Raw genomic sequence first — 24,797 nt, forward strand, 5'->3', positions numbered from 1 at the left:
ACTGACTCGGGCAACAAACATCATTGTTTCTGCGTCTTCTTAGGCTTCTTGGGCTTCTTCTAGGATCTCTCACCCCTTGGATTTAGATTGAAGAAATCTTCATTCCCTTTTCTTTTCTTTCCCCCAAATATAATTATTATTTTTTTGCCCTACCTTTCTCTCCTAGATCGCCTTCTCCCTCCAGCACACACATACACACACGAATCCACAAGATGAGGCCAGCAAAGAGGCCGATCCACGCCCTTTCGATGTGGGTTCGGAGGCAGCCGTCCAAGGTCAAGGCTTTCATCGCCGTCGTCGCCGGCATGGCATCCCTCGTTCTGCTTCGTTTCATCGTTCACGATCATGACAACCTCTTCGTCGCCGCCGAGGCTGTTCATTCCATCGGAATCTGTGTTCTCATCTACAAACTCATGAAGGAAAAAACTTGTGCTGGTAAATTTATTAACGAAACCCTTTTCTTGTGGGTGTTTGATTGGTGATTATCTATCTGATGCTTATTGAAGATTTATCTTGCATTATTTAGCTTGATATTGGATTGCAAAACTAGGAATTAATCATTCCCGTTTCTAGTTAAGCTAACAAACAAAGCCATTTCTCTTTGGGGGAAATGTTCTGAGATTTAAATGTTGAATCTTTGTTATTTGGATTCATCATCTATGTGTGGCTTTCAATTCATGTTGGGTATCAATTTGGTCAACCAATTGGGTTGAATACAAGATTTTCCCTTTTGCAACTTAAGATTGGCTTCTGTCATTTGTATGTTCTTCTTCCCTGTGCTGTTATTGTTTTTCAATTAAGGATGTTTTCCATGACTGCCTAGGATCTGTAGTTTTCCATGTCTCAAGGGCAAAATGATGATATTTGGGTTTTGGAAACGGGTATTTCTTTTTTGTTTCTGTTTTGCCATTCGGGATAATCAGTGATCTGTTTGTATAGATTTGGCTGGGTTTCTAGGTGAGAAAGAGATGGAGAAATGGATAATAGTTTCTTCTAATTTGTTATATTCATTTTGCAGGGATTTCACTAAAATCACAGGAACTGACAGCCATATTTCTGGCTGTTCGACTTTATTGTAGCTTTGTCATGGAATATGACATACACACTGTACTTGATTTATCTACATTAGGCACCACATTATGGGTTATTTATATGATCCGGTTCAAATTAAGGTCAAGTTACATGGAAGATAAGGACAACTTTGCTCTCTATTACGTGGTGAGTACCTTTTATCTCCCTTTTTTCCCCCAATATATTGATTTTGGCTTGATCTGAAACCTAACATCAACTTTTTGTTGTTACAAGTTGTTGCCATGTGTCGTCTTGGCCTTGTTAGTTCATCCATCCACATCTCATCATTTCATCAACAAGATCTTTTGGGCATTTTGTGTATACTTAGAAGCTGTTTCTGTTCTTCCTCAGCTCCGGGTGATGCAAAATACTAAGGCAAGAATGATTTTACCATTTGTTTTTTACTGTTATCGTTGAGTTCTGCAGAGAATGGGTTAATTATTGTTTACGTGTTTGACTCCACAGATTGTTGAGCCTTTTACTGCTCACTACGTGTTTGCCCTGGGAGTTGCGAGGTTTTTGAGTTGCGCTCATTGGGTTCTCCAGGTTTGCCTTGAACTCTTTTTTGTATATGCTGAGTTAATCAAAATCCAAATGTGTGATTATCGTGCAATGGATGGTAATATGGTATTATGTTGTCATATCTATCTTTTGTGTGTCCTCCTTCGATAATATTTTAGTTGACCTACCTTAAAATATGTCAATTTGGGACTTTTAGGCAGGAAGCATTAACCTGTTTTTCAGTAAAAAAAACTAAAATTGAAAATGGTTGGCATGAATGGAAGTATAATGGTTGTTTTGAAGTCTTTTATGTGTTGCAATTAGAAGGATAATATTTTGTTCAACAGGTTTTGGATACTCGAGGTCGGCTACTGACAGCTCTTGGTTATGGATTATGGCCTTCTATGGTTCTTATTTCAGAGATTGTTCAAACATTCATATTAGCCGACTTTTGTTATTACTATGTCAAAAGGTTTGATCTCCGCTGGAATAATCCTTATTTTCTTCCAACTTGGTTAAATCTTGCTCGATTCATTTTTTGTCTGTGACATTCTTTTGCAGTGTTTTTGGAGGACAGCTTGTATTACGTCTTCCCTCTGGGGTCGTTTGATGGGGGCAAGTTTCGACTCTGGATACTTCTAGACTTGATTATATATTTTTTTTCACTATTCATACAGTAGTTTGAAGTTATTTAGAGCCAAATCTCTCAAACTTTGTATCCTCCAGTTTTAGGAAACTTGTAAATTTTGAGCAATTCTGGCAATTTGCAGACAATAACTTATTTCCTTTATGTTATCTTTGTAGCAGTATTGTCACTGGTTCTTTCTTATCCTAATTACTTCACTTATGCTTCTTCACTTATGCTTATGTTTTGGTTGTTCTCTCTTATCTTAAATTTATTTTATTGGCATTGATGTTCAATGTTAACACAAACAATAATCTGTAGAATCAACAGGGTTTCAATTTGATAAAAGGATGCTTGAGAATGTACTTTGAACACTCTTGTCTATTATAATATAATCATTAATCTGATTCCATCATCATGACATTAATCATCCTAACAAAATAGGAAGATGAAATATACTTAGTTTCTTCTCATTATCTAAATGACCACTCCAATCCTCCCTCCATTGGTAGGATCCAGCTTTGTGTCTTGTTTCCAATATGTAGATCTAGCCTTACCTCCTCCATCTAGGTTTAGGGTTTGTTCAACAAATAGAACTTCATCATTAAGATACGATTGAATATCCCCATTGCTGTAATAATAAAACAAAAAATAGTATTAATGGTAGGTAAGGACTAGACCAGATTATGCATGGCAAATATGAAAGATAGAGCCCACCTACAGGTAGCTACCAAAGAAATAAAAAGGAAAGTTTAAAAAATAATTAAATCATACAAGAGAAATAGAATATATATATACAGCTGGGAAGCACATAAAAATAGAAATACATATATAGTATTGGATTTACATTATTAGTGTAGTTGATTGAGGAGTTCAATGGAGATTCCATTATATTATTAATTATAATTCATTATCACCATTATTTTGTCACTTAACTAGAAAAATTTATACTTTCTTAAAAATAAATACATGCATCTGATCTGATCCAACAATATTATTCAATTTTGTGTCAAAATAATTTACAAATTTGGAGCTCAATTATTTGTCCTTAAAAACTAATCTTATATCCCCAATCACACATACAAGTTCTATCTTTAAACCAGCTAACTCATCATGATCTCTTTCATTGTTGTTGGCAATACTCATTTCATTCCTATATTCTACCAAAAAGCATCAAGTGTACAATATTAATAGTATATGAATAATAAAATCAAAAAACTTAAAGAGATAGCTGTCAAATGAACTTAATTGTTTATGGAGCGGAGAGGATAAGTTCACCAACTTAAGGGACATATAATCAATCATACACGTTTGGATTCATTCTTAACTACTCTCAATGTTTGACTATCTTGACTTCATACACATCACCTATCTTGACAAGAATATAGACTCAATACTGACAAGGAAGACATATCACCACATAAAAGAGAATAAATCAATCAACCACAGATTTAATTGTCACACAATATGTAATTAACTAATTACTGTCTGTATGTATAAATCAAATCTATGTATGTTTAATTTAGATTTTATCCCAATATGTATAATTTGGAACCATTCTTTTAAAGAGTTTGAGTATTCATAGAATTATTAGATTGGGAAAATCTCAGGACCCTCCTCCCAAATCAAATTGCCAGCGAAAGGCCTACTTCTGACTCGGACCTGGAGAAGAACCACGAGGTTGTCCAAGTGGTCTGAAGATGTGCATGTAAATGAGATTGTGAAAGAGGATGAGGTTGATGACAATGAAAAAACTGAGAAGATGATGCTTGGTTAGACGAGACGGGGTTGATATCCCGTCAAACCGCCACCAAACTTCTGCATATTCAAAGAGTGATCACCATCACCTCGGTTAGGGATGTTATTCCTTGTTCTACGAAAAAGAGGATACCGACAAAGTCACAAAGATTGGTGAGAAAATGCAAGGAGATCAGGAATTTAACATGACTGAAAATGCTTCGAAGAAAGGCAAATCTCAACAAATAAAAGATGCACAACAACATCAATTACGATGGCAGAGCTTGAGTTTCAAAACAAAATCAGAGCAAGGACATTCTTATCCGTTCTTTTGAGATCCTGAACATGATTAGTGCTCTTTTCATTGACTTATTTCAATGTTTTTGCACGTTCTTTTGTTTCTTTTTGATGTATTAATGTTATATTTCCGATTAACAACTTGGTTTGTCCTCACCTCACCAAAAGCATGACCTTGAAGTTTATCATGCCCAAACGAAAAAAATATCCTCAAGTAAAAAAGTCTATGTTTAGTTTGTTGAGTAACTTTTTTTTTTTATAAGTAGTTAATTATCATTAATTCAAATAAGGAGTTACATATAGAAAATTAATTTGCAAATAATAAAAATTAACATCTATAAAATCAAACAACTAAATGAAAATTTAAATCTTTATTATAAATTTACAAAAAAATAAAATTCTAAGGGAGAAAATTCAATATTGACTCCAAAGATGAATTCCAATTAGTGAAAAAGTAGAGTAAGCCAAACAAACCACGTAAGTGTGGTATCAGAATCATCTCTACTAAATAGTATAATTGATAATAAAAATAGTTTTTACCCGTGAATTAGTAAGCAACGTCAGAAAAAGTTTTGCCTAGTGATAGATGACTATCTACGTTGTGAAAAAATCATACAAATCATGAGAGGATACATATAAAAAGACCTCCAAATGAAAAACAATTACAACTCTCGCAACTTCATCTCCTTTGATGCTAAGAGTGATACAGACAAGGACTCGAAAAAATATCAATACAAATCGGAATTCGGAAAGTACGAGCAACAAACGACCCACCAAATATTGAGAGTATTATTTGGATTACAAAACTTCGAAACGACAAATCTGATCCGACTAAACATGATGTCGAACTGAACAATATACTACGCCAACTCAAATAATGGTGTAGTGAGAAACGAGGCACACTCCTCCAATGCTAGAAAAAACATGAAAATAATTTATCACCTTCTTGAGAGATTTTTTTTCAAGAAGAAAAGAAAATTATCTTTAAATATTAGTTACGTACTAATCTTTTCAAGATTAGATATTTTAGTGATCTGTCTTGTATACTAACAATAATTACATATAGTGCCTTCCTTATTTATGTTGTCATCTTTATCCTCTTAACATATAATTTTATGTATGTACACCATTTTCCAGGCTGTATTTTCATTGCCTGTTTCCATGCATATTGTACTGTGGATGCTAGCTGCCTACCTTCCTAGTCCTACCTAACCTAGCTAGTTACGTGTCCTCTCTCTCTCTATACATATATATAAAACCATGCAGCATTCATGTTTTATCACAAATCATTCCGTGCTTACAGACTTGCAGTAAGTAATCTAAAGTGAGTGAGTGAGTGTACCTTAGATTGATATGGCCGCCTTCAGAGCTAAAGCTTTCCTTGCCACCCTCTTTCTCTCTCTTCTTGTCCTTAATCTCGTCCACGCAGCTAAGCTGCCCGATCAACAGGTAATTATTAGCCCACCAACTTGTTTTTGCAGTTTGTTTGTAGTTTCTTCTAATCATCTTCTACGTACGTATTATTTTCCAGGCTCAAGCTGTCTCCGGCGGCTACCACAGCAAGATACTGAGTATAAAAGGTTTCAATTAGAATTCTCACATATATAAAGTTATACTCATGTCAATATCGAACATTCAGTTTTATCTCAAATGAAAATATTGATAGTGTTTTTTACTTACAATACATTATTGATCGATCAGATTGTGGAGCAGCTTGTTCTGTGAGATGCAGCCTGTCCTCAAGGCCGAGACTTTGCCAAAGGGCATGTGGCACTTGCTGCGGTAGGTGCAAGTGCGTGCCACCTGGCACTTATGGAAACTATGATAGCTGCCCTTGCTATGGAAACATGACCACCCGTGGAAACAGGCGCAAATGCCCCTAGACTGTAATTTGATTGAATACTTCAAGGTGTGAGGATGCATATGTTTATATAAGTACAAATTCATCAATTCGATCCTATAATGGAAAGAAGAGTCGGGTTCCAATAAAAATGCTTGTTACATTATGTCAATGTAACAGCGTCATTTATATTTCATTTATGTTTGTTGTATTCCTTCCTGTTAATCTATATAAATTCTATGACTATATGATAGTATGATACATATGTAAATCGAGTGTCCTGCTTTCTTTCTAGCATTGTAATAAGTTTCGAAAAGGTTATTTGAATAAATCTCACACTTGTAAGGTATTCTTATTTCTTGTGGTTGTTTCATGTAGGACACATCACCCCAATTTAAACACGCGACAGACTGGCCGCGTTCAGTCACCAGTATTAGCCAAATCGGGTTAGATTAAAAAAGTGAATCACTTTACATCTTCACATTTTGTTCCTTCACATGATCTATTGTCACCCTAGATCCGCCACAACGCGAAGCCAGAATATAGACTATAGGACATTATAAAAAATACTTAATTTATCAATACTGAAAATTATTTATGGTTGGTTATATTATATAAATATATGATTATGAAAAAACAGATAAAAATATTTTTTTAAAGGATGAGAAGTCAAACACCCAACAAAAAAAATACAAAACAAGTCAAGAAATTGTTTGCCATAAAGTTAACAAAAAAAATATATTCATCTGGGCGAAAATGCGGAATTGACATCCGTACATAGACACCACCCGAATTATAGTATACAGGGATAGGAGAATCTGGGAAATTGTGACATGATAAGGCCACTGTTAGGATTTAGAGAAGGGGGACCGGCATAAATGTACATCAGTTGGTTGGAAAGGTGAGACCCAGGTGTTAGCTGCATCTGTTTGATTAAAGAGCAGTTACTGCAAAGGCTGATGGACTGATGTCCCAACCATCATCCTCCCTAGTCTTTATATTTATTGATCTTTCCCTAATTGGGAGGCTAATAAAGTCATTGGCACTTTACATCAACTTCCTTGTGATCTCTATTCATTGTATCATTTCAGTAGAAATGGATGCAGGCTATTAACATCAAATATACCCAATTAATTTTCTTCTTCTTAACATAACTAATGATGGAAAATGGAGTTAAGCAATTGGAGACAAACATCGCGGGTGTCCCTATTTTGCTTGTTTACGTGAAACAAATGATTGCATGTTCCAAGTTGTCTGTCTATGAAAAGTGGATCAAAAAGTATTTAAGTAAAGAAGATCAATGTCTGACCTTACTTTGAAGAGGAGGAGGAGTTCTCAACCATGATTATATTGCCATAATGATACAAAAATAACTTGTAAGAAGGATAATTTAGAAAGAGGGAAATACTGCTACAAATGAAAGCAGGATAGAAACCATAGATAGAAGTAATAAATGGATTGGTTGATTATTAAATGCAAAAGAAGAAAAAACAGTTCCCAGATTGAAATATCAGAAACTTAAACAGGCACAAAGGGAGATGAGCAAATGGGTATAAAAAGGCATTTGGCCTGTCAAGTTATCTAATATACTATTTCTACTATCAGCAGAGCAGTTCAGCAGTAAGCAAATTTAAGAAACTAAAGAAGGAAGGTTAAGCTTCTATTAATGGCTTCAGATATTGGGGATGAAGAAAGCCTTTCTGGGAACAAAATCCAGCCTCTCAACTCCACACCCAAGTATCTAACTCATCCCAGGATGCTATTAATGTACTTGTGCGTCTACTACTTAATTTGTCTTATTCACTCAACTTATTTGCAGGTCTAACAAGTGGAAACATGAAGACGAAGGAGCTCCCGTCACTCTAAGTGACAGACTGGCCTTGGGGGACTTCTTCTCCATAAATGTTCGTCCCCACTAGTCCTATGACCTCTTTTGATTACACTGAAAGCAACGCTTATGACATTTTTACTATATATTTGAGTATTTTGAAACCTTTGATCTTATAAAGCTGAATTAGTTAAACTAACAAAATGAGAGAATGTTCACCAGGTATGGCGAGCTGCAGTGGCGGAGCTTCTAGGCACGGCGATTCTAGTCTTCATGATCGACACTATCGTCATCTCCACCATTGAAACACATATAAAAGCACCAAACCTAACAATTTCAGTCCTAATTGGCCTCACCATTACAGTCCTACTTCTGGCTGTTTTTCCGATCTCCGGCGGCCACATCAATCCGGTCGTCTCCTTCTCCGCCGCACTAGTGGGCCTCATTTCCATCCCTCGAGCCTTCATCTACATTTTGGCCCAATGTGGTGGAGCCCTCTTAGGGGCAATGGCGGTTAAGGCTGTAGTTAGCAGCGCCATTCAACAAACCTTCTCCTTGGGTGGATGTACTCTTACTATCATTGTCCTCGGCCCACAAGGCCCAATAACTATGGGCTTGGAAACGGCCCAGGCCCTAAGTCTTGAGGTGATATGTACTTTCATTTTCCTATTTGGTTCTATTTGGATTGTTTTCGATGAGCGCCAGTCTAGAAGATTTGGTCCAGTTGTAGTTTGTTCGATTGTTGGAACCGTTCTCGGCCTGTTAGTGTTTGTATCGACAACCGTAACAGGCGCAAAAGGGTATGCAGGGGCCGGGATAAACCCGGCTAGGTGTTTGGGCCCAGCGGTTATTAGAGGCGGTCATCTATGGAACAGGCATTGGGTGTTTTGGGCTGGGCCTGGGATCGGGTCTTTGGTTTTCTATATCTACACGAAAATTATTCCGCGACAACATTACCATGCAAAAGGGTATAAACACGATGTGGTGGAAATTGTGAAGGCGAGTATAATGTAGTGTAGTTGAGTAGTTAGAGTTTTTTCTTTATTAAGCGAATCAATGATTCAACTTTTATTTAGTGCACTTTGAAAAAAAAGAATAATCACGATTAAAGTTGACAATGTTAATAATGTTAAGAACATGTATCATAGCAATGTATGTATTGTGTACTACTATCTTCTCATCAATAAAATAAAATTAATTTCTCTGCTTTATTTATTTTGTTATCTAGAGTTATTTAGTTGTTTCTTTTGTAGGTAAAGAAATTAGTTATAACCTGTAAATAGTGAGATTAAATAAATGTATAAAAAAAATAAAATTAAGAAGTCTACCATAATAAAGTTAAAAAAAACGCATTCAAGAAGTACAATTAATAAAGTTTAAAAATTTCTTAGTAAAATAATTTTGGATGTCTAATTATTTCTTCAGGCTTGTACAAGTGTTTAAATTTTTCTATGTAAATATTGTAGACATGCAATCAAAATGTTACCTTGAACCTGGTATAAGGTTAATTTTGACTCGGCTTATATTCAGTTTATTCTCTCCAGCTTATTCAGTTTATTTAAAAAAAAAAAGTTTGATAAGATTTAACTTTTATTTATGCGTAAAAAATGAAAAAGAGAATATATATAAATATATATAAATTTGCCTCAATTACAGTTTAGGCTCAATTTTGTATAGAGTAATTTGAGACTCAAAATATCAAATATCTTGTCAATTGAGAATTTTTTTAAAACGAACATTTAATCATTTTTTTTAAATGATAATATTTTTATTTAATTTTAGTTCAAACAAAATAAGTTAACTGAAAAATGGGAAAAGAGAATAAATTTTGTTTGAATTGAAATAAAATAAAATTTAATGTATTGCCACGTTATTTAAAACAAAAGAACTAAAAGTACATCAGTGAAAAACTCATATGACAAAATGGTTGATAGTTCGAATTCAAAATGTTCAATTATATTTTATAAAATCGTCCAAAGTTCAAGCACTAGGTAATATGAAAGGATTCTCTGCTACCAAATTAACCTCCTACCTATATTGCCTCTCACAAAGAGAGGGGCAATATGGTAAATAAATGAAACTATTGTTTCATTTATTTACCATAAGGCAACATAGGTAGCAGGTTAATTTGGTAACAGAGGATCTCAAATGCTAGGTAATTGAGTCATTTAAATTAAATTTTATTATTATTATAATAATTTTATATAAATATAAGATGTTAAAAAGAAAATTTTATTTAAAAAATATAAAATAAAATAAAAAAGATGAATGAGAATGAGAAAATTAATAATAATAAGTGATAGAAAAATGTTGAGACTATAAATTTAAGCAAGATGAGGGAAATTAAAAAAAAAAATGTGTTTCAATGCAAAATGTGTTTAATTTTAATTTTTATGTTAACTTATTAAAGTATATTTTTAAACAAACACCAATAATTTCTTTCATAAGTCAAATCAAACTCACTCTAATATGGTTTAATAAGCGAGGAGTGATGCAATTATCCTAACTTAAATATAGTATATTTAAGGAAAAACTTTAGGAGTTAGGGCTATCTAGTGTATTTAAGGAAAAACTTAAAAATTTCTCACATCCCAATTATCCTAACTTAAATATACATAAATAATGCCAGAAACCTCTATTCATTTGGGTCACTTTTTTATTTTTTATTTTTTTACAATAAATTATTTTATTATTTTATTGAGATATTGATATAAATGAAATAATGTTTTGATTTTTTAATTTACAATTATATATATATATTAATAAATTAAATTCAGCTTTATTCTAACTTCAATTGTTTTTAAACATGTCTATATCCAATTATTAGAATAAATAAATAAATACACTAGACTTAGGTGATTAATTACTTATTTTGATATAAAAATTTAAATTTAGTAAGATTTTAATTAAATATATTGTAATTTTAAACATAAAATATTGTAGTTTAGTGATTTTAGATAAAAACTTATAACTTTTATTTGGTTATGGTTTCAAACCTCACCAAAAACTAATTTTTTTATTAAATTTTTAACTCGACCTATAGCAACAAAAAAAATATCAATTTTTTTTCTATCGTGACTAGACAGCCCAAAACTCGGGACCGATTCTGCTCCTAACCCATACATTAGCTAGACTTATCTTCAAGGTTGACACTACATCACCCTAGATAAATATCATATTAATTAATGGAATACAATTTACTCTAAAAATGCCTTTATAATGAATGATAGATATACTAGACTCAAAATCGTCGACATTACATAGTCCAAAACGGATTGACGATACATACCCAATAAGTAATTTTAGCATTGCAACTTATGCATGTGTTAGTGCATAGAATCATCCGTACTTACCGTACTTTAGAGGGTGACATAAATAATAATAATAATAATAACAATAATAATAATAAATTGTTCTGATTTGAATCTTTAACTTATAATAAACTAAATTAATTTATATTAATTTATATATCTCTATATAATCTTCAAAAGTGAGAAAATAAATAAAAATTGCATAACAACCAAAATATCCAACCAACCTATCAAATATTAAATTGAGTTTAATGATTTAAAAAGAAAAAGGAACATTCGCAACGTTGTTTGTGTGCCGTGCGTTTCACATCATCTTTTTTATCTACTTCCTTCTATCAGTATTCATTCATTCATTCATTCAGACAGAGTGATCTCCATCGCCATCTCTTCCGATGATGGATGCGAGCTTTTGTGCCCGCTCGCAGACACTATCTTTAGTCTACGTCAATTCACTTCTCCCTTCTCATTCGTCCTTCTCTCCTGTATCTTGCCTTCGATCCCTCGATTTTCCAGTCAATGCCCGCATCTTCAAACCGCCAGACTTTCGCTATCGACGAAAATGCAGAAACTTATTGTTTCGATTTCACTCACCTCGATTCATGATCAAAGCTTCCCTACATTCGCAATCGCATCTCATCTTAGCCACAATCACCATTTCGGCCTTTGCTGTTGTCATGTTCGTTCGGTGCCAATCAAAGAAGATTAACATATCAGAGGTAACTCAATTATGTCGTATTTCACTCTCTATCGAATACGCAAATGCAATTCAAGAATATAATAGCAATGATTTTTGACTCATTGAGTAGATTACGTTGTGCAAATTCTAGGTGGCACGTGACATGTTTATCATGACTTTCGAAAACCTAAGGGTTATGATCAATCAAATTATTGGGAAGAAGGGTTCTGGGTCTCTCGATCTGGAAAGAGATATGCAATGTACTGGAGAGAAATATGCAATGAAAGAAATTGAAGGTACAAAGGAAATTGGAGATGCAATAACAACAGAAGCGAAGGGAAATGAACATGCTTATTATGAAGATGAAGCAATGCGGACGCAACCAAAAGGAACTGATTGTGCGCGGGAAGAAGAAGAATCTATTAAAAATGTTTCAGAGTTTCCTGCAACAGACAATTATTCTGTGTTGAGACAGTCAGAGGTTACCGAATTACTACAACCACTTGCTTTCGATGGTGTACCAAACTCATCCCAGTTGCCTGTGGAAGCAGATGAAACCACGCCCACTACTTTATCTGTTCCCATCGGTAATGCGAAAGCTATTCATGAAATTGGTAAAGTGGATGAGATTATGGGTAACAATTGTTTGTCAAGAGAATCTTGTCGCGAAGGACTTTATACATTTTTTGAGGTAGAGCAGTTGGGGGGAAAAGATGCATTAGGGATGAACACTTTAGAGAAGTTATCCCCTCAAAGTTCGGTTAAAAACAGCAGTAGTTTCTCTTCCCCGGGGAGGAAATCTACAAATGATGGAAGGACAAAAACAATAGACGTGCTCAAATCTAAAAGAAAAGACGAAAATCTTTTTGGAAATCTGAATCTAATGGAAAACAGAGAATTCTTAAATGACAATGAAGGAGCAAATCAATATAGGGATGACCAGAAACTTACTGAACTTCCCTCTTGTCCAAATGGAATACCTGTCACCCATGTCAATACCAAACATTACATTTCACAGCAAATCAGTTCCTACAAGCAGTTGCTAAAAAATGGAAGGTGGCTATTTATTTATTTATTTATTTATTCAATCTCCTATTTTTTATGGTATTGAATTTGAATGAGAATCTTATGCTTGATTTCCTACAATCTCTAGGAAATATATTTACAATCTATTTTCATATTGTTAGGTTATCGGAATGCATAGAATTGTTAGAAGATTTGGAAAGAAAGGGTCTGTTAAATATGGAGAAGGCAAGCCTCTTTTTGCAGTCTAGCTGCTGAGTATTTCCGTGAATGGTGTTATTTTCTCTTTATCAACTAATCTACGAAAAGTTGTGTTCTAGATTCATCACGCGGAGTTTTTTAGGAAGTGCAAAATTGAAAAGGCTGTTAAAGAAGCATTTCATTTCACCAGGTTAATCCCAAGCCCAACATTGAGTACATTCAACATGCTAATGAATGTCTGCGCATGTTCTCAGAATTCAACAGGTATATATTGCATAACTTGCAGTCTAGAACGTTTGTGATGAACATCATAACATTTAGAAAAGAGTGCAATGTATTTATTGTATGTTATCAGGAGCTTTTGAAGTTCTACACTTTGTTCAAGTGGCTGGGCTGAAACCCGATTGTAAGCTTTATACTACACTCATATCAGCTTGTGCAAGAAGTGGAAAAGTTGATGAAATGTTCAAGGTGAGTTGACAAGGCTATATTTTAATTTTTATAAGCTAAGCACCCGAAGAAAAAATATTATCACTTTTTAAGTAAAAAAATGAAGAAATTTGTAATGATAAAACTAATGACGTGCTCATATTCCTAATGCAGAACAATAGCCTAATGTTGAATATTATAGTCTTATCTTCTTGTTTACCGTTTAACAATCTTGATGTTCTAATTTCTTCTGTAGCCTAATTTCTGTTAACCATTTTGATATACTGCTCTAGGTTTTCCATGAAATGGTTAATGCTGGGGTGGAACCTAATGTTCATACATATGGTGCACTTATTGATGGCTGCGCTAAGGCTGGGCAAGTTGCTAAGGCATTTGGTGCGTATGGCATACTGAGGTCTAAGGTATGACTTTTTTTTTCAAATGATATGTTTTCCTATCTGTTTCCCTTCTACATGCCCCATGTCTGAGACAATCCGTTCCTCCTATGCTTATGAAGTTTTCTTACTATGCCGTGATTGCATTCAGAGTCCAAATAAATCTTCACAAATACTTATGTTTGTATGCAGTAGAATGTTGAGCCAGATCGGGTTGTTTTTAATGCTCTTATCACAGCATGTGGTCAATCAGGTGCAGTTCATCGTGCCTTCGATGTCTTAGCAGATATGAAGGCTGAGACACATCCAATAGACCCTGATCATGTTACTGTTGGTGCTTTAATAAAAGCATGCATGGATTCTGGACAGGTGAGGTTTGTATAGTGGCTAATGGCTATTGAGTTTTTGAATTATACACCTCATTGAATTTAACAGATTGTCATTTTTCTTCTAGTTACATCGTGTGCGGGAAGTGTACAATATGATTCATGAATATAACATCAAGGGTACTCCAGAAGTTTACACTATAGCTGTTCATAGTTGCAGCCTTACTGGCGATTGTGAATTTGCTTGTAGCGTGTATAATGACATGAAAATAAATGGCATAGTTCCCGACGAGGTAGTCGTCTCAACTTATATGGCTGTTAAGCTTTATGGAAATGCTACAGTTGATAATTCTTTTGCTAATAATAAACATGTTTCATGATAAGGAAAAAAATGTTATGTTATCATATATTAGGTTCACGACCGCATCATTATTTGGTTATTCAATATTAAGGTACTCACCTCCATTTATTTGAAATCAGAGTAACCTTGAAATTTATAATTGCAGTAAAGTTCTAGAACATGAGAACAATGTCACCTTTCAAATTGACTGATTGAAGACATATTAAACTAAAAGAAGGTTCTTTTCTTTCTTGCAGATGTTCCTTAGTGCATTGGTTGATGTTATGGGGCATGCTAATAATCTGGATGCGGCTTTTGAAATCTTAGAAGAAGCTAGGAAACAAGGAATTCACATGGGAATAATTTTATATAGCTCCTTAATGGGAGCCTGTAGCAATGTAGGTTATGTCCTGCTAAATGTTGTTACATATCTAAATGATGTCCTTTTTTATATTTCTATCAAACCTGCAAACATCCACATATTTTTCTCATTGATGAATAATCTGTTTTACTATTGCACAATACATTTCAGGCCAAAAACTGCCAGAAGGCACTGGAGCTGTACAAGGATATCAAATCCATGGGACTTAAACTAACAGTTTCAACAATGAATGCCTTGATTACTGCCTTGTGTAAGTGCAGCACTAGTTCACATTTTAATTGATGGGGTTCATCTTTTCTGCTTTTCAAAGTTTTTTTTTTTTCTTTTTTACAGACCTGAATATGTCGGCCATCTTACGTTTTGCATTTATTATTTGCTCTTCCAACCATATTTTATGATTTTGCTTTAGGTGATGGGGACCAAGTGCAGAAAGCTTTAGAAGTTCTGTTCGAAATTAAGAAGACTGGATTGTCTCCGAACATCATCACATATTCTGTTCTACTGGCAGCTTGTGAAAAGTAGTTGCTCAAGTTTCATTCTTTTTATTTTCTCATTCATAAATGTTTGGTAGAATTATATAGTTCATTTCTTCCGCTTCCCACTTCTTTGTGTAGGGAGGACAATCTCGAAGCTGGCCTCATGCTCTTTTCTCAAGCAAAAAATGACGGCGTTACTCCTAGCCTTGTTATGTCAAGGTGTCTAATAGGTAGGAATTTAGAAATTTGGCTATAATTTTATCTCAAGTAGTATGCAGTTTGGGAGGTTGTTCTGTGCATCCATCGTGTCTGTTGTGGAAAACATATTTTAGTTTTGTGATATTCCTGTAAATGGTGTAAGTGCTTATTTGTATTAAGTTCATTAAATGCTATTAAAATCACTTAATTATGTAGAATGGCTTAAATTGGTAATTTAGTGAGTGTCAAAAACAAACTTTAACCCCTCAAAGTTAATCAAACTACATGATTTTAAGGTTATTCCTTTGTTCTCAACTTGCAGCCATGTGCTTGAGAAGATTTAAGAAGGCTGGTGCACTTGGTGAATCTGTCATGTCTTTCAACTTGGGACGGCCACAAGTTGATAGTAGGTGGTATGTTACTTACTCCTCTTTAGAATGATGATCTTCATGTGCCCGTTCGTTGATGAAAAAATCCTAAAATAAACTAATATGCAGGACATCGATAGCCTTGTTGGTTTATAGGGAAACAATAACGGCTGGAATTTCGCCTGATATGGAACTGTTCTCACAAGTCTTGGGTTGCTTGAAACTTCCAACTGGCGGTGGCTTGAGAGATAAACTGATTGAAAATCTGCAGGTAAGTGGTGGTTCATCAAGAAGATCAAACCTTTGTTCATTGGTTGATGGATTTGGAGAGTATGATCCACGGGCTCTCTCATTATTTGAGGTTAGTATAGGCTCTCAGGTTCTTTTGCTTTGTCATGGTTACTAACAGAAGGAATTTGGTCTCAGGAAGCTGTTTCTCTTGGAATTATCCCATGCGTGTCAGTAAAAGAAAGTCCCATTATTAAAATTGATGCCAGAGAATTACATATTCATACTACTGAGGTCTGTATTCTGATGTAGTGCCTTATAATGAAACCAGTCATTGCCTTTTCCTTTTAATCTTTCATGAAAAAGAAAACTAATTATGCCATTGATCCTTCTGAACGTTTTTACCAGGTATACATTTTGACAATTCTGAAGAGTCTCAAACATCGGCTTGCTGCTGGTATACTTTTTCTCTTTTTATTTTTAGTTTTTTTAGTGGGTTAATCCCCCAAAAGTTACCCTTTTTTTCTGTTAAATTAATAAAAGGCTAGTCTTTCTCCCCAAAAAAGAGTTAGCCCTTTTCATTACAATTTGGAAGGTTCAGTGATTTTGTGCCTCTTTTCCGAACATTATATTATCAGGTGCAAAGTTACCAAACATAAGCATTTTATTGCCTGTTGAGAAGACACGAATACTTTCGCCCACTGGGGAGAAAGAAATTAGACTGGCAGGAAGGTCAGATCAGTTCCAATTCTCAGAAACAGCTAGCTTCTTCACTGGTGTTCAGATTTTAATTTCACTTTATTTATGCAAATAATTGCTATGACTGAATGTTTATCTCTACTGTTGTGCAGAATAAGCCAATCTGTAGCAGCATCAATGAGAAGACTAGGCCTAACTTACATAGGAAGTGAATCAAATGGAAAAGTAAGAATCAATGGGGTAGTAGTTAAGAAGTGGTTGCGGCCAAAACTTGATTCTCCTTTTAACTTGAAACAACAAATGGAGCTGGGATCGACCCAATCACGAATACTAGGCAAAGGAATAAGTCATCAGCAGCGTAGCATTAGAACGGGTGATCTGTCCTTTAACTAATATCAAATGATTAAGCTCATCATCAAGGTACTAATTAAATTCAACCTATTGATTTATGTAACTAGTATCCCAATGGAAAGAAAAAATCAATTTGGAATCATAGATTGGATCATGCAGTAAGTTTTTGTTTTGTTTTCTGATCTTGGTTTTACAAGTTGTGTACAAGAAAGCAAGATAGAATGATCAAAGAAAGTTGTACAAGAGTGTGTCTAACTATATGGAATCATTACTGTAATTAATTAAGGCTAGATGTGAGATGAAGGAAGGTTTCTTCTTTGCAAGGAATTGTTAATCCACCCATAGGATGCTGAAACCCAAACTCATCTTCTGATCTTTGCAACAAGGCTAAGAATGTAGGATGATTCAAATATGATATAGGAACAAGAAACCGCTTCTTTTGAATCTCTCCCACATATACGGCTAGATAGCCTTTCTTTGTCTGAGAAGATTGTAACTTCATCATGATTTGCTTGGCGTGTGCAATTGTTGATGGCAAACGGATAGCCATTTCTCTTTTTGATTTTTATGGCTGTCCGTTTGCCTTAGTCTGTTATTTGTGTTGAACTAGAAAGTGGTTTGAGTATTATTAGAAGTTAATTCATTTTGTATTTATAAGATAGATTTGGGTGGGTGGGTGTATGGTAAGAACAAAAGGCTACGGAGATTCTTATGAGATACCTTGAACAACACTCACATGGTTTTGTTCAATTTTGTCTGACATCATAAAATATATGCATACTAAAAAGTCAATGTCACAAGTTACTTAGAGATTCTAAGTCTTTCTTTATGATCCCTAGAACAAGGTCGGATCAACCAACCTATCTAGGGTTTGATTGATTTATGTTATAGTGTTATATCAAAATAATTGGATAAATTAGTGAGCCGACATATTTATTTGGTTATAGTTACAATCCATTAAAAAAATATTAATTTATAAAACAAACGTGTCCTTTTAAAAATTCGGTTCATATTTATATAAAAAATAAAAGTTGTAAAACAAACTAGTTCTTGTAATTAATCAGGTTGAGTTCACCAGTTTCTCGGAGCAGGGGTTGAGTCCGGACCCGAGGCTTGGAATTTTGCATGCCTAAATTAGTTAATATTTAGTAAGATATAGGCCATTTTTAAAAATTTATAAACTTCAATTTAAAATATTATTAATAAGTCAGAAATCAATTAAAAAATACATTGAATGCAAAAAGTTGAGACAAAAACATATTTAAAAATTAAACTTAATCTGCAATAAATTTAATTTTTTATTGGTTATTTTGATTTTCATGATTTTTCTTCTTTATTTATTTATTTATTTTACACTTGAATATGTCCATTCAGATAAGATCTTCTGCTACCGAATTGGGTGTTCCCCTGTTGCGGACCAATCAAAACTCAGCATTATTATTATATTAATAAATTAAAATTGGGTTGAAAAGGAAGAAAGAGAACCCGGAACCCGTATTTTGCTCCGGGTTCAGCAGAAACAGAAATGAGTGAAGCTTCATTCGCTTCACTCTGTTTTACATGACCTTTGAAGAGACAGTCTACACTGTTTTACATAAGGTTGTCCATGTAAAACTGATTAATATATATTCACGTGAATATAAAATACATTCATGTAAAAACAGTTTATATGATAGAAGTGAAGCAAACTTCACTTGATATTAAATTTGTAAGATATTTAAATGAATTTATTTTAATTATTTTATATGATTATATATTAAATATATATATATATATATATAAACATGTTCAAAAATTTTTTTTAATATATTTAAATAAATTTGTAAAACAAAATATTTTAAAATTTATTTGTAAAATATTTTTAAAAAAAATATTTAAAATATTTAAAATATTTTATATTTTATATAATTATATATTAAATATATGTAAATGTTCATGTAAAATCACTAACACATTTATGTAAAAACATTTATACGTTAGTGTAAAAACATTTATGCCTTCATTTAAGTCTGCAAAAAAAAAAAAAAAAAAAAAACAAGCCCTACCAGGTGAAGGTATTTACAGCGCTCAAATGAGTGAAACAAACACTACCAGGTGAAACTTGCTTCACTCAATATTTACAGCGTTGATAGAAGTGAAGCAAACTTCACTTGATATTTACATTTGTAAGATATTTAAATTAGTTTATTTTAATTATTTTATATGATTATATATTAAATATAAATATATATATATAACAATATATTCAATTTTTTTTATAATATATTTAAATAAATTTGTAAAACAAAATATTTTTAAATTTATTTATAAGATATTTAAAAAAAAATTATTTAAATTATTTTATATTTTATATAATTATAGATTAAATATATATAAATGTTAATGTAAAACCATTAACACATTTATGTAAAAATATTTATATGTTCATGTAAACATTTATGTCTTCATGTAAGTCTGCAATAGAATAAAAAACAAGCACTACCAGGTGAAGCTTGCTTCACCTGGGTATTTACAGTGCTCAAATGAGTGAAACAAGCACTACCAGGTGAAGATTGCTTCACTCAATATTTACAGCACTGATAGAAGTGAAGTAATTTCACTTGATATTTACATTTGTAAGATATTTAAATTAATTTATTTTAATTATTTTATATAATTATATAATAAATATATATATATAACATTTTCAAAAAAATTTGTAATATATTTAAATAAATTTGTAAAACAAAATATTTTTAAATTTATTTGTAAGATATTTAAAAAAATTATTTAAATTATTTTATATTTTATATAATTATATATTAAATATATATAAATGTTCATGTAAAATCATTAACACATCTTTGTAAAAACATTTATATGTTCATGTAAAAGCATTTATACATTCATGTAAGTCTGCAAAAAAATAAAAAAATAAACAAGCACTACCAGGTGAAGCTTGCTTCACCTATGGATTTACAGTGCTCAAATGAGTGAAACAAGCACTACCAGGTGAAGATTGCTTCACTCAATATTTACAGCACTGATAGAAATGAAACAAACTTCACTTAATATTAAATTTGTAAGATATTTAAATGAATTTACTTTAATTATTTTATATAATTATATATTAAATATATATATATAAAACAACATGTTCAATTTTTTTTTGTAATATATTTAAAATTTTTTGTAAAACAAAATATTTTAAAATTTATTTGTAAGATATTTAAAAAATAATATATTTAAATTATTTTATATTTTATATAATTATATATTAAATATATGTAAATGTTCATGTAAAACCAGTAACACATTTATGTAAAAACATTTATACGTTCATGTAAAAACATTTATGCCTTCATGTAAATCTGCAAAAGAATAAAAAAAATAAAATATTTATAAATGTGTTAATGGTTTTACATAAACATTTATATATATTGAATATATAATTATATACAATATAAAATAATTTAAATATATTTTTTTTAAATATCTTAAAAATAAATTTTAAAATATTTTGTTTTACAAATTTATTTAAATATATTTCAAAAAATTTTGAATTGCTTCACTTCTATCAACGCTGTAAATATTGAGTGAAGCAAGCTTCACCTGGTAGTGTTTGTTTCACTTATTTGAGCGCTGTAAATACCCAGGTGAAGTTAGCTTCACCTGGTAGCGCTTGTTTTTATTTTTATATTTTGCAGACTTAAATGAAGGCATAAATGCTTTTACATTAACGTATAAATGTTTTTACACAAACGTGTTAGTGGTTTTACATGAACATTTACATATATTTAATATATAATTATATAAAATATAAAATAATATAAATATTTTTTTTAAAAAATATCTTACAAATAAATTTTAAAATATTTTGTTTTACAAATTTATTTAAATATATTACTAAAAAATTTGAACATATTTATATATATATATATTTAATATATAATCATATAAAATAATTAAAATAAATTCATTTAAATATCTTACAAATTTAATATCAAGAAGTAAAGTTTGCTTCACTTCTATCAACGCTGGAAATATTGAGTGAAGCAATCTTCACCTGGTAGTGCTTGTTTTACTAATTTGAGCGCTTTAAATACCCAGGTGAAGCTAGCTTCACCTGGTAGCGCTTGTTTTTTTATTCTTTTGCAGATTTACATGAAGGCATAAATGCTTTTACATGAACGTATAAATGTTTTTACATAAATGTGTTATTGGTTTTACATGAACATTTACATATATTTAATATATAATTATATAAAATATAAAATAATTTAAATATTTTTTTAAAAAATATCTTACAAATAAATTTAAAAATATTTTGTTTTACAAATTTATTTAAATATATTACAAAATTTTTTGAAAATGTTATATATATATATTTATTATATAATCATATAAAATAATTAAAATAAATTAAATTAAATATCTTACAATTGTAAATATCAAGTGAAGTTTACTTCACTTCTATCAGTGCTGTAAATATTGAGTGAAGCAATCTTCACTTAGTAGTGCTTGTTTCACTCATTTTAGCACTGTAAATCCCTAGGTGAAGCTTGCTTCACCTGGTAGTGCTTGTTTTTTTTTTTTTTTTTTTTTTTTGCAGACTTACATGAAAGTATAAATGCTTTTACATGAACATATAAATGTTTTTACATAAATGTATTAATGATTTTACATGAACATTTATATATATTTAATATATAATTATATAAAATATAACATAATTTAAATAATTTTTTTAAATATATCTTACAAATAAATTTAAAAATATTTTGTTTTACAAATTTATTTAAATATATTACAAAATTTTTTGAACATGTTATATATATATATATATATTTATTATATAATCATATAAAATAATTTAAATAAATTAATTTAAATATCTTACAAATGTAAATATCAAGTGAAGTTTAGTTCACTTCTATCAGTGCTGTAAATATTGAGTGAAGCAAGCTTCACTTGGTGGTGCTTGTTTCACTCATTTGAGCGCTGCAAATACCCAGGTGAAGCAAGCTTCACCTGGTAGAGCTTGTTTTTTTTAATTCTATTGCAGACTTACATGAAGACATAAATGTTTTTACATGAACATATAAATATTTTTACATAAATGTGTTAATGGTTTTACATGAACATTTATATATATTTAATATATAATTATATAAAATATAAAATAATTTAAATAATTTTTTTTAAATATCTTACAAATAAATTTAAAAATATTTTGTTTTACAAATTTATTTAAATATATTACAAAATTTTTTGAATATATTGTTATATATATATATATATATATATTTAATATATAATTATATAAAATAATTAAAATAAACTAATTTAAATATCTTACAAATGTAAATATCAAGTGAAGTTTGCTTCACTTCTATCAGCGCTGTAAATATTGAGTGAAGCAAGCTTCACCTGGTAGTGCTTGTTTCACTCATTTGAGCGTTGTAAATACTCAGGTGAAGCTAGCTTCACCTGGTAGCGCTTGTTTTCTTTTTATATTTTTTGCAGACTTAAATGAATGCATAAATGCTTTTACATTAACGTATAAATGTTTTTACATAAATGTGTTAGTGGTTTTACATGAACATTTACATATATTTAATATATAATTATATAAAATATAAAATAATTTAAATATTTTGTTTTACAAATTTATTTAAATATATTACAAAAAAAAAAATTGAACATGTTTATATATATATATTTAATATATAATCATATAAAATAATTAAAGTAAATTTATTTAAATATCTTACAAATTTAATATCAAGTGAAGTTTGCTTCACTTCTATCATATAAACTAATTTTACATGAATGTATTTTATATTTACCTGAGTGAATATATATCAATTAGTTTTACATGGACAACCTTATGTAAAACAGTGTAGACTGTCTCTTCAAAGCTCATGTAAAACAGAGTGAAGCGAAGGAAGCTTCACTCATTTCTGTTTCTGCTGAACCCGGAATAAAATACGGGTTCCGGGTTCTCTTTCTTCCTTTTCAACCCAATTTTAATTTATTAATATAATAATAATGCTGAGTTTTGATTGGTCCGCATTAGGGGAACACCCAATTCGGTAGCAGAAGATCTGATCTGATGTCCAGACATTAGGTAGAATGTATAAAACAACAGCCAAAATGGAGTAGCTTTCTTCCATATTCAATGAAAAATTTATGAATTATTTTTTTAATAACACGTTTAGATAAGTTCATAAAAATGATTTTTCCAAAAAAACAAGTGTATAAAATAAAAATAAAATAAAAAGTTTAGAGTAAAAATGGCAAATATCAAAAGTTTAATGGAAAATTTGACCTTACTTTGTATCCCATTCCCATTATCTTGATTATAATAATTTCTCTAGGACTCGTTAGTATTTGGTTTTAGTTAAAAAAAAGTTAGATTTTTATTTTTATGTGAAAATATTTAAAAATGTATTAATAATTAATATTTTTTATTTTAAATATTTTAATTAATAAATTAATTGATAAAAGAATATTTAAAATATTAATTGAGAAATTGGATGAAATAATTCTAATAATTGCCTTAATTGCTTAAATGTTCCGCGCCTAATAAAAGTTTCGCAAATGATTCTTCCTATTTATCGGACAAAAATACTTTTGTACTGCGACGAAACTCTAATTTGTCGAGTGTGTCGTCGCGAAACGAGGTATCCATATTTTGACGGAACTCTAATTTGTCGAATATTTTGACGGAACTCTAATTTGTCGAGTGTGCCGTCACGAAACGAGGTATTTTTGTTCGAATTTTTTTTATAAGACGTTAGTCATCGGTTCAATTAAAACAGTTTGTAAAATTTTTATTAGGCAAAGCAATTATTAGGTCATTCCATCAAAATTTCCGTATTAATTTATTTGAATAAGATGTAAAATAAAATGAATTAGGTTGATTTTAATATAAATAAGAAGCCGGTGGCGTGGCGGGAAGCAATACTAATGTCCATGATGACGGCTAACCATGGCGATGGTTGGTGGGGGCGGCAAACCGACAGTCAAAGGTCTCACGATCTCATCATCTACGGTGAAAATGTTCTTTAGGTCAGTCCTTACTCTTTTCATTATCTAGAATCTTTCTTCCTTGTCGTTTATGCGGTCGCCATCTCTATCTCCGCGTGTAGTTAGTTGCGTTCATCATTTGCTCACTAATCTGAACCCTACAGTTTCATGTCCATCCTTATCTTTCCCCATCGAAAAGTTCTTTTGACGTTACCATCTTGCGTTAATAAGATGATAATCTCTTTTCTTTATATATATATCATTTTATTTCGATTGTAATGTTAAATTGTTTCTCATTTTAGGGTATTCCATTATATATATGATACGAACTGTGATGATTTGAATCTCTCCGCCTGATTAGCTGTTTAATCGTATATAGAAGATAACTGTTTTTGCAGTTAAATGTTGTTAGGATCAGCTCTTATCCCTCTTGGAAATTTCCAGAATGAATAGGGTGAAACAATTACTCGGCTCCAGAAAATTC

At 31.4% G+C, this 24,797-nt stretch overlaps 6 protein-coding genes across 6 annotated transcripts; 4 read left to right on the forward strand and 2 right to left on the reverse strand.

The window, feature by feature from the left end:
• LOC124932765 (ER lumen protein-retaining receptor erd-2.2-like) lies at nt 1–2,419 on the forward strand. Its single transcript, XM_047473444.1, has 6 exons — nt 1–435; nt 1,019–1,218; nt 1,306–1,446; nt 1,537–1,617; nt 1,920–2,044; nt 2,134–2,419. The coding sequence occupies exons 1-6, from the start codon at nt 213–215 to the stop codon at nt 2,180–2,182; spliced, it is 819 nt and encodes a 272-aa protein (XP_047329400.1). The 5' UTR covers nt 1–212; the 3' UTR covers nt 2,183–2,419.
• Nucleotides 2,420–2,557: 138 nt separating this feature from the next.
• LOC124928658 lies at nt 2,558–5,800 on the reverse strand. The gene is made up of 2 exons (XM_047468899.1): nt 5,574–5,800; nt 2,558–2,828 (listed from the first exon to the last, which is right to left on the reverse strand). Exons 1-2 carry the CDS (start codon nt 5,735–5,737, stop codon nt 2,675–2,677), a joined length of 318 nt encoding a protein of 105 aa, XP_047324855.1. The 5' UTR covers nt 5,738–5,800; the 3' UTR covers nt 2,558–2,674.
• An 8-nt stretch (nt 5,801–5,808) lies between these two features.
• On the forward strand, nt 5,809–6,418 carry LOC124928758 (gibberellin-regulated protein 11-like; the record flags this gene model as incomplete). The annotated part of the gene is made up of 1 exon (XM_047469004.1): nt 5,809–6,418. A coding segment is annotated over one exon (306 nt), but the record flags the coding sequence as incomplete, so codon positions are not given.
• Nucleotides 6,419–7,572: 1,154 nt separating this feature from the next.
• Nucleotides 7,573–9,108, forward strand: LOC124928657 (aquaporin-5-like). Its single transcript, XM_047468898.1, has 3 exons — nt 7,573–7,808; nt 7,891–7,975; nt 8,122–9,108. Exons 1-3 carry the CDS (start codon nt 7,738–7,740, stop codon nt 8,911–8,913), a joined length of 948 nt encoding a protein of 315 aa, XP_047324854.1. The 5' UTR covers nt 7,573–7,737; the 3' UTR covers nt 8,914–9,108.
• A 2,425-nt stretch (nt 9,109–11,533) lies between these two features.
• On the forward strand, nt 11,534–17,545 carry LOC124928656 (pentatricopeptide repeat-containing protein MRL1, chloroplastic-like). Its single transcript, XM_047468897.1, has 18 exons — nt 11,534–11,926; nt 12,038–12,942; nt 13,074–13,137; nt 13,230–13,374; nt 13,466–13,581; nt 13,833–13,961; nt 14,130–14,303; nt 14,389–14,553; nt 14,858–14,998; nt 15,133–15,232; nt 15,392–15,500; nt 15,597–15,688; nt 15,979–16,069; nt 16,154–16,385; nt 16,451–16,546; nt 16,661–16,709; nt 16,891–16,984; nt 17,104–17,545. Exons 1-18 carry the CDS (start codon nt 11,603–11,605, stop codon nt 17,342–17,344), a joined length of 3,267 nt encoding a protein of 1,088 aa, XP_047324853.1. The 5' UTR covers nt 11,534–11,602; the 3' UTR covers nt 17,345–17,545.
• A 34-nt stretch (nt 17,546–17,579) lies between these two features.
• On the reverse strand, nt 17,580–17,852 carry LOC124928760 (auxin-responsive protein SAUR21-like). The gene has a single exon (XM_047469008.1). The coding sequence runs from the start codon at nt 17,850–17,852 to the stop codon at nt 17,580–17,582; it is 273 nt and encodes a 90-aa protein (XP_047324964.1).
• Between the last annotated feature and the right edge of the window lie 6,945 nt (nt 17,853–24,797).

The sequence above is a fragment of the Impatiens glandulifera genome, chromosome 3, assembly GCF_907164915.1.
Source record: "Impatiens glandulifera chromosome 3, dImpGla2.1, whole genome shotgun sequence".
Classification (NCBI taxonomy): Eukaryota; Viridiplantae; Streptophyta; class Magnoliopsida; order Ericales; family Balsaminaceae; genus Impatiens; species Impatiens glandulifera.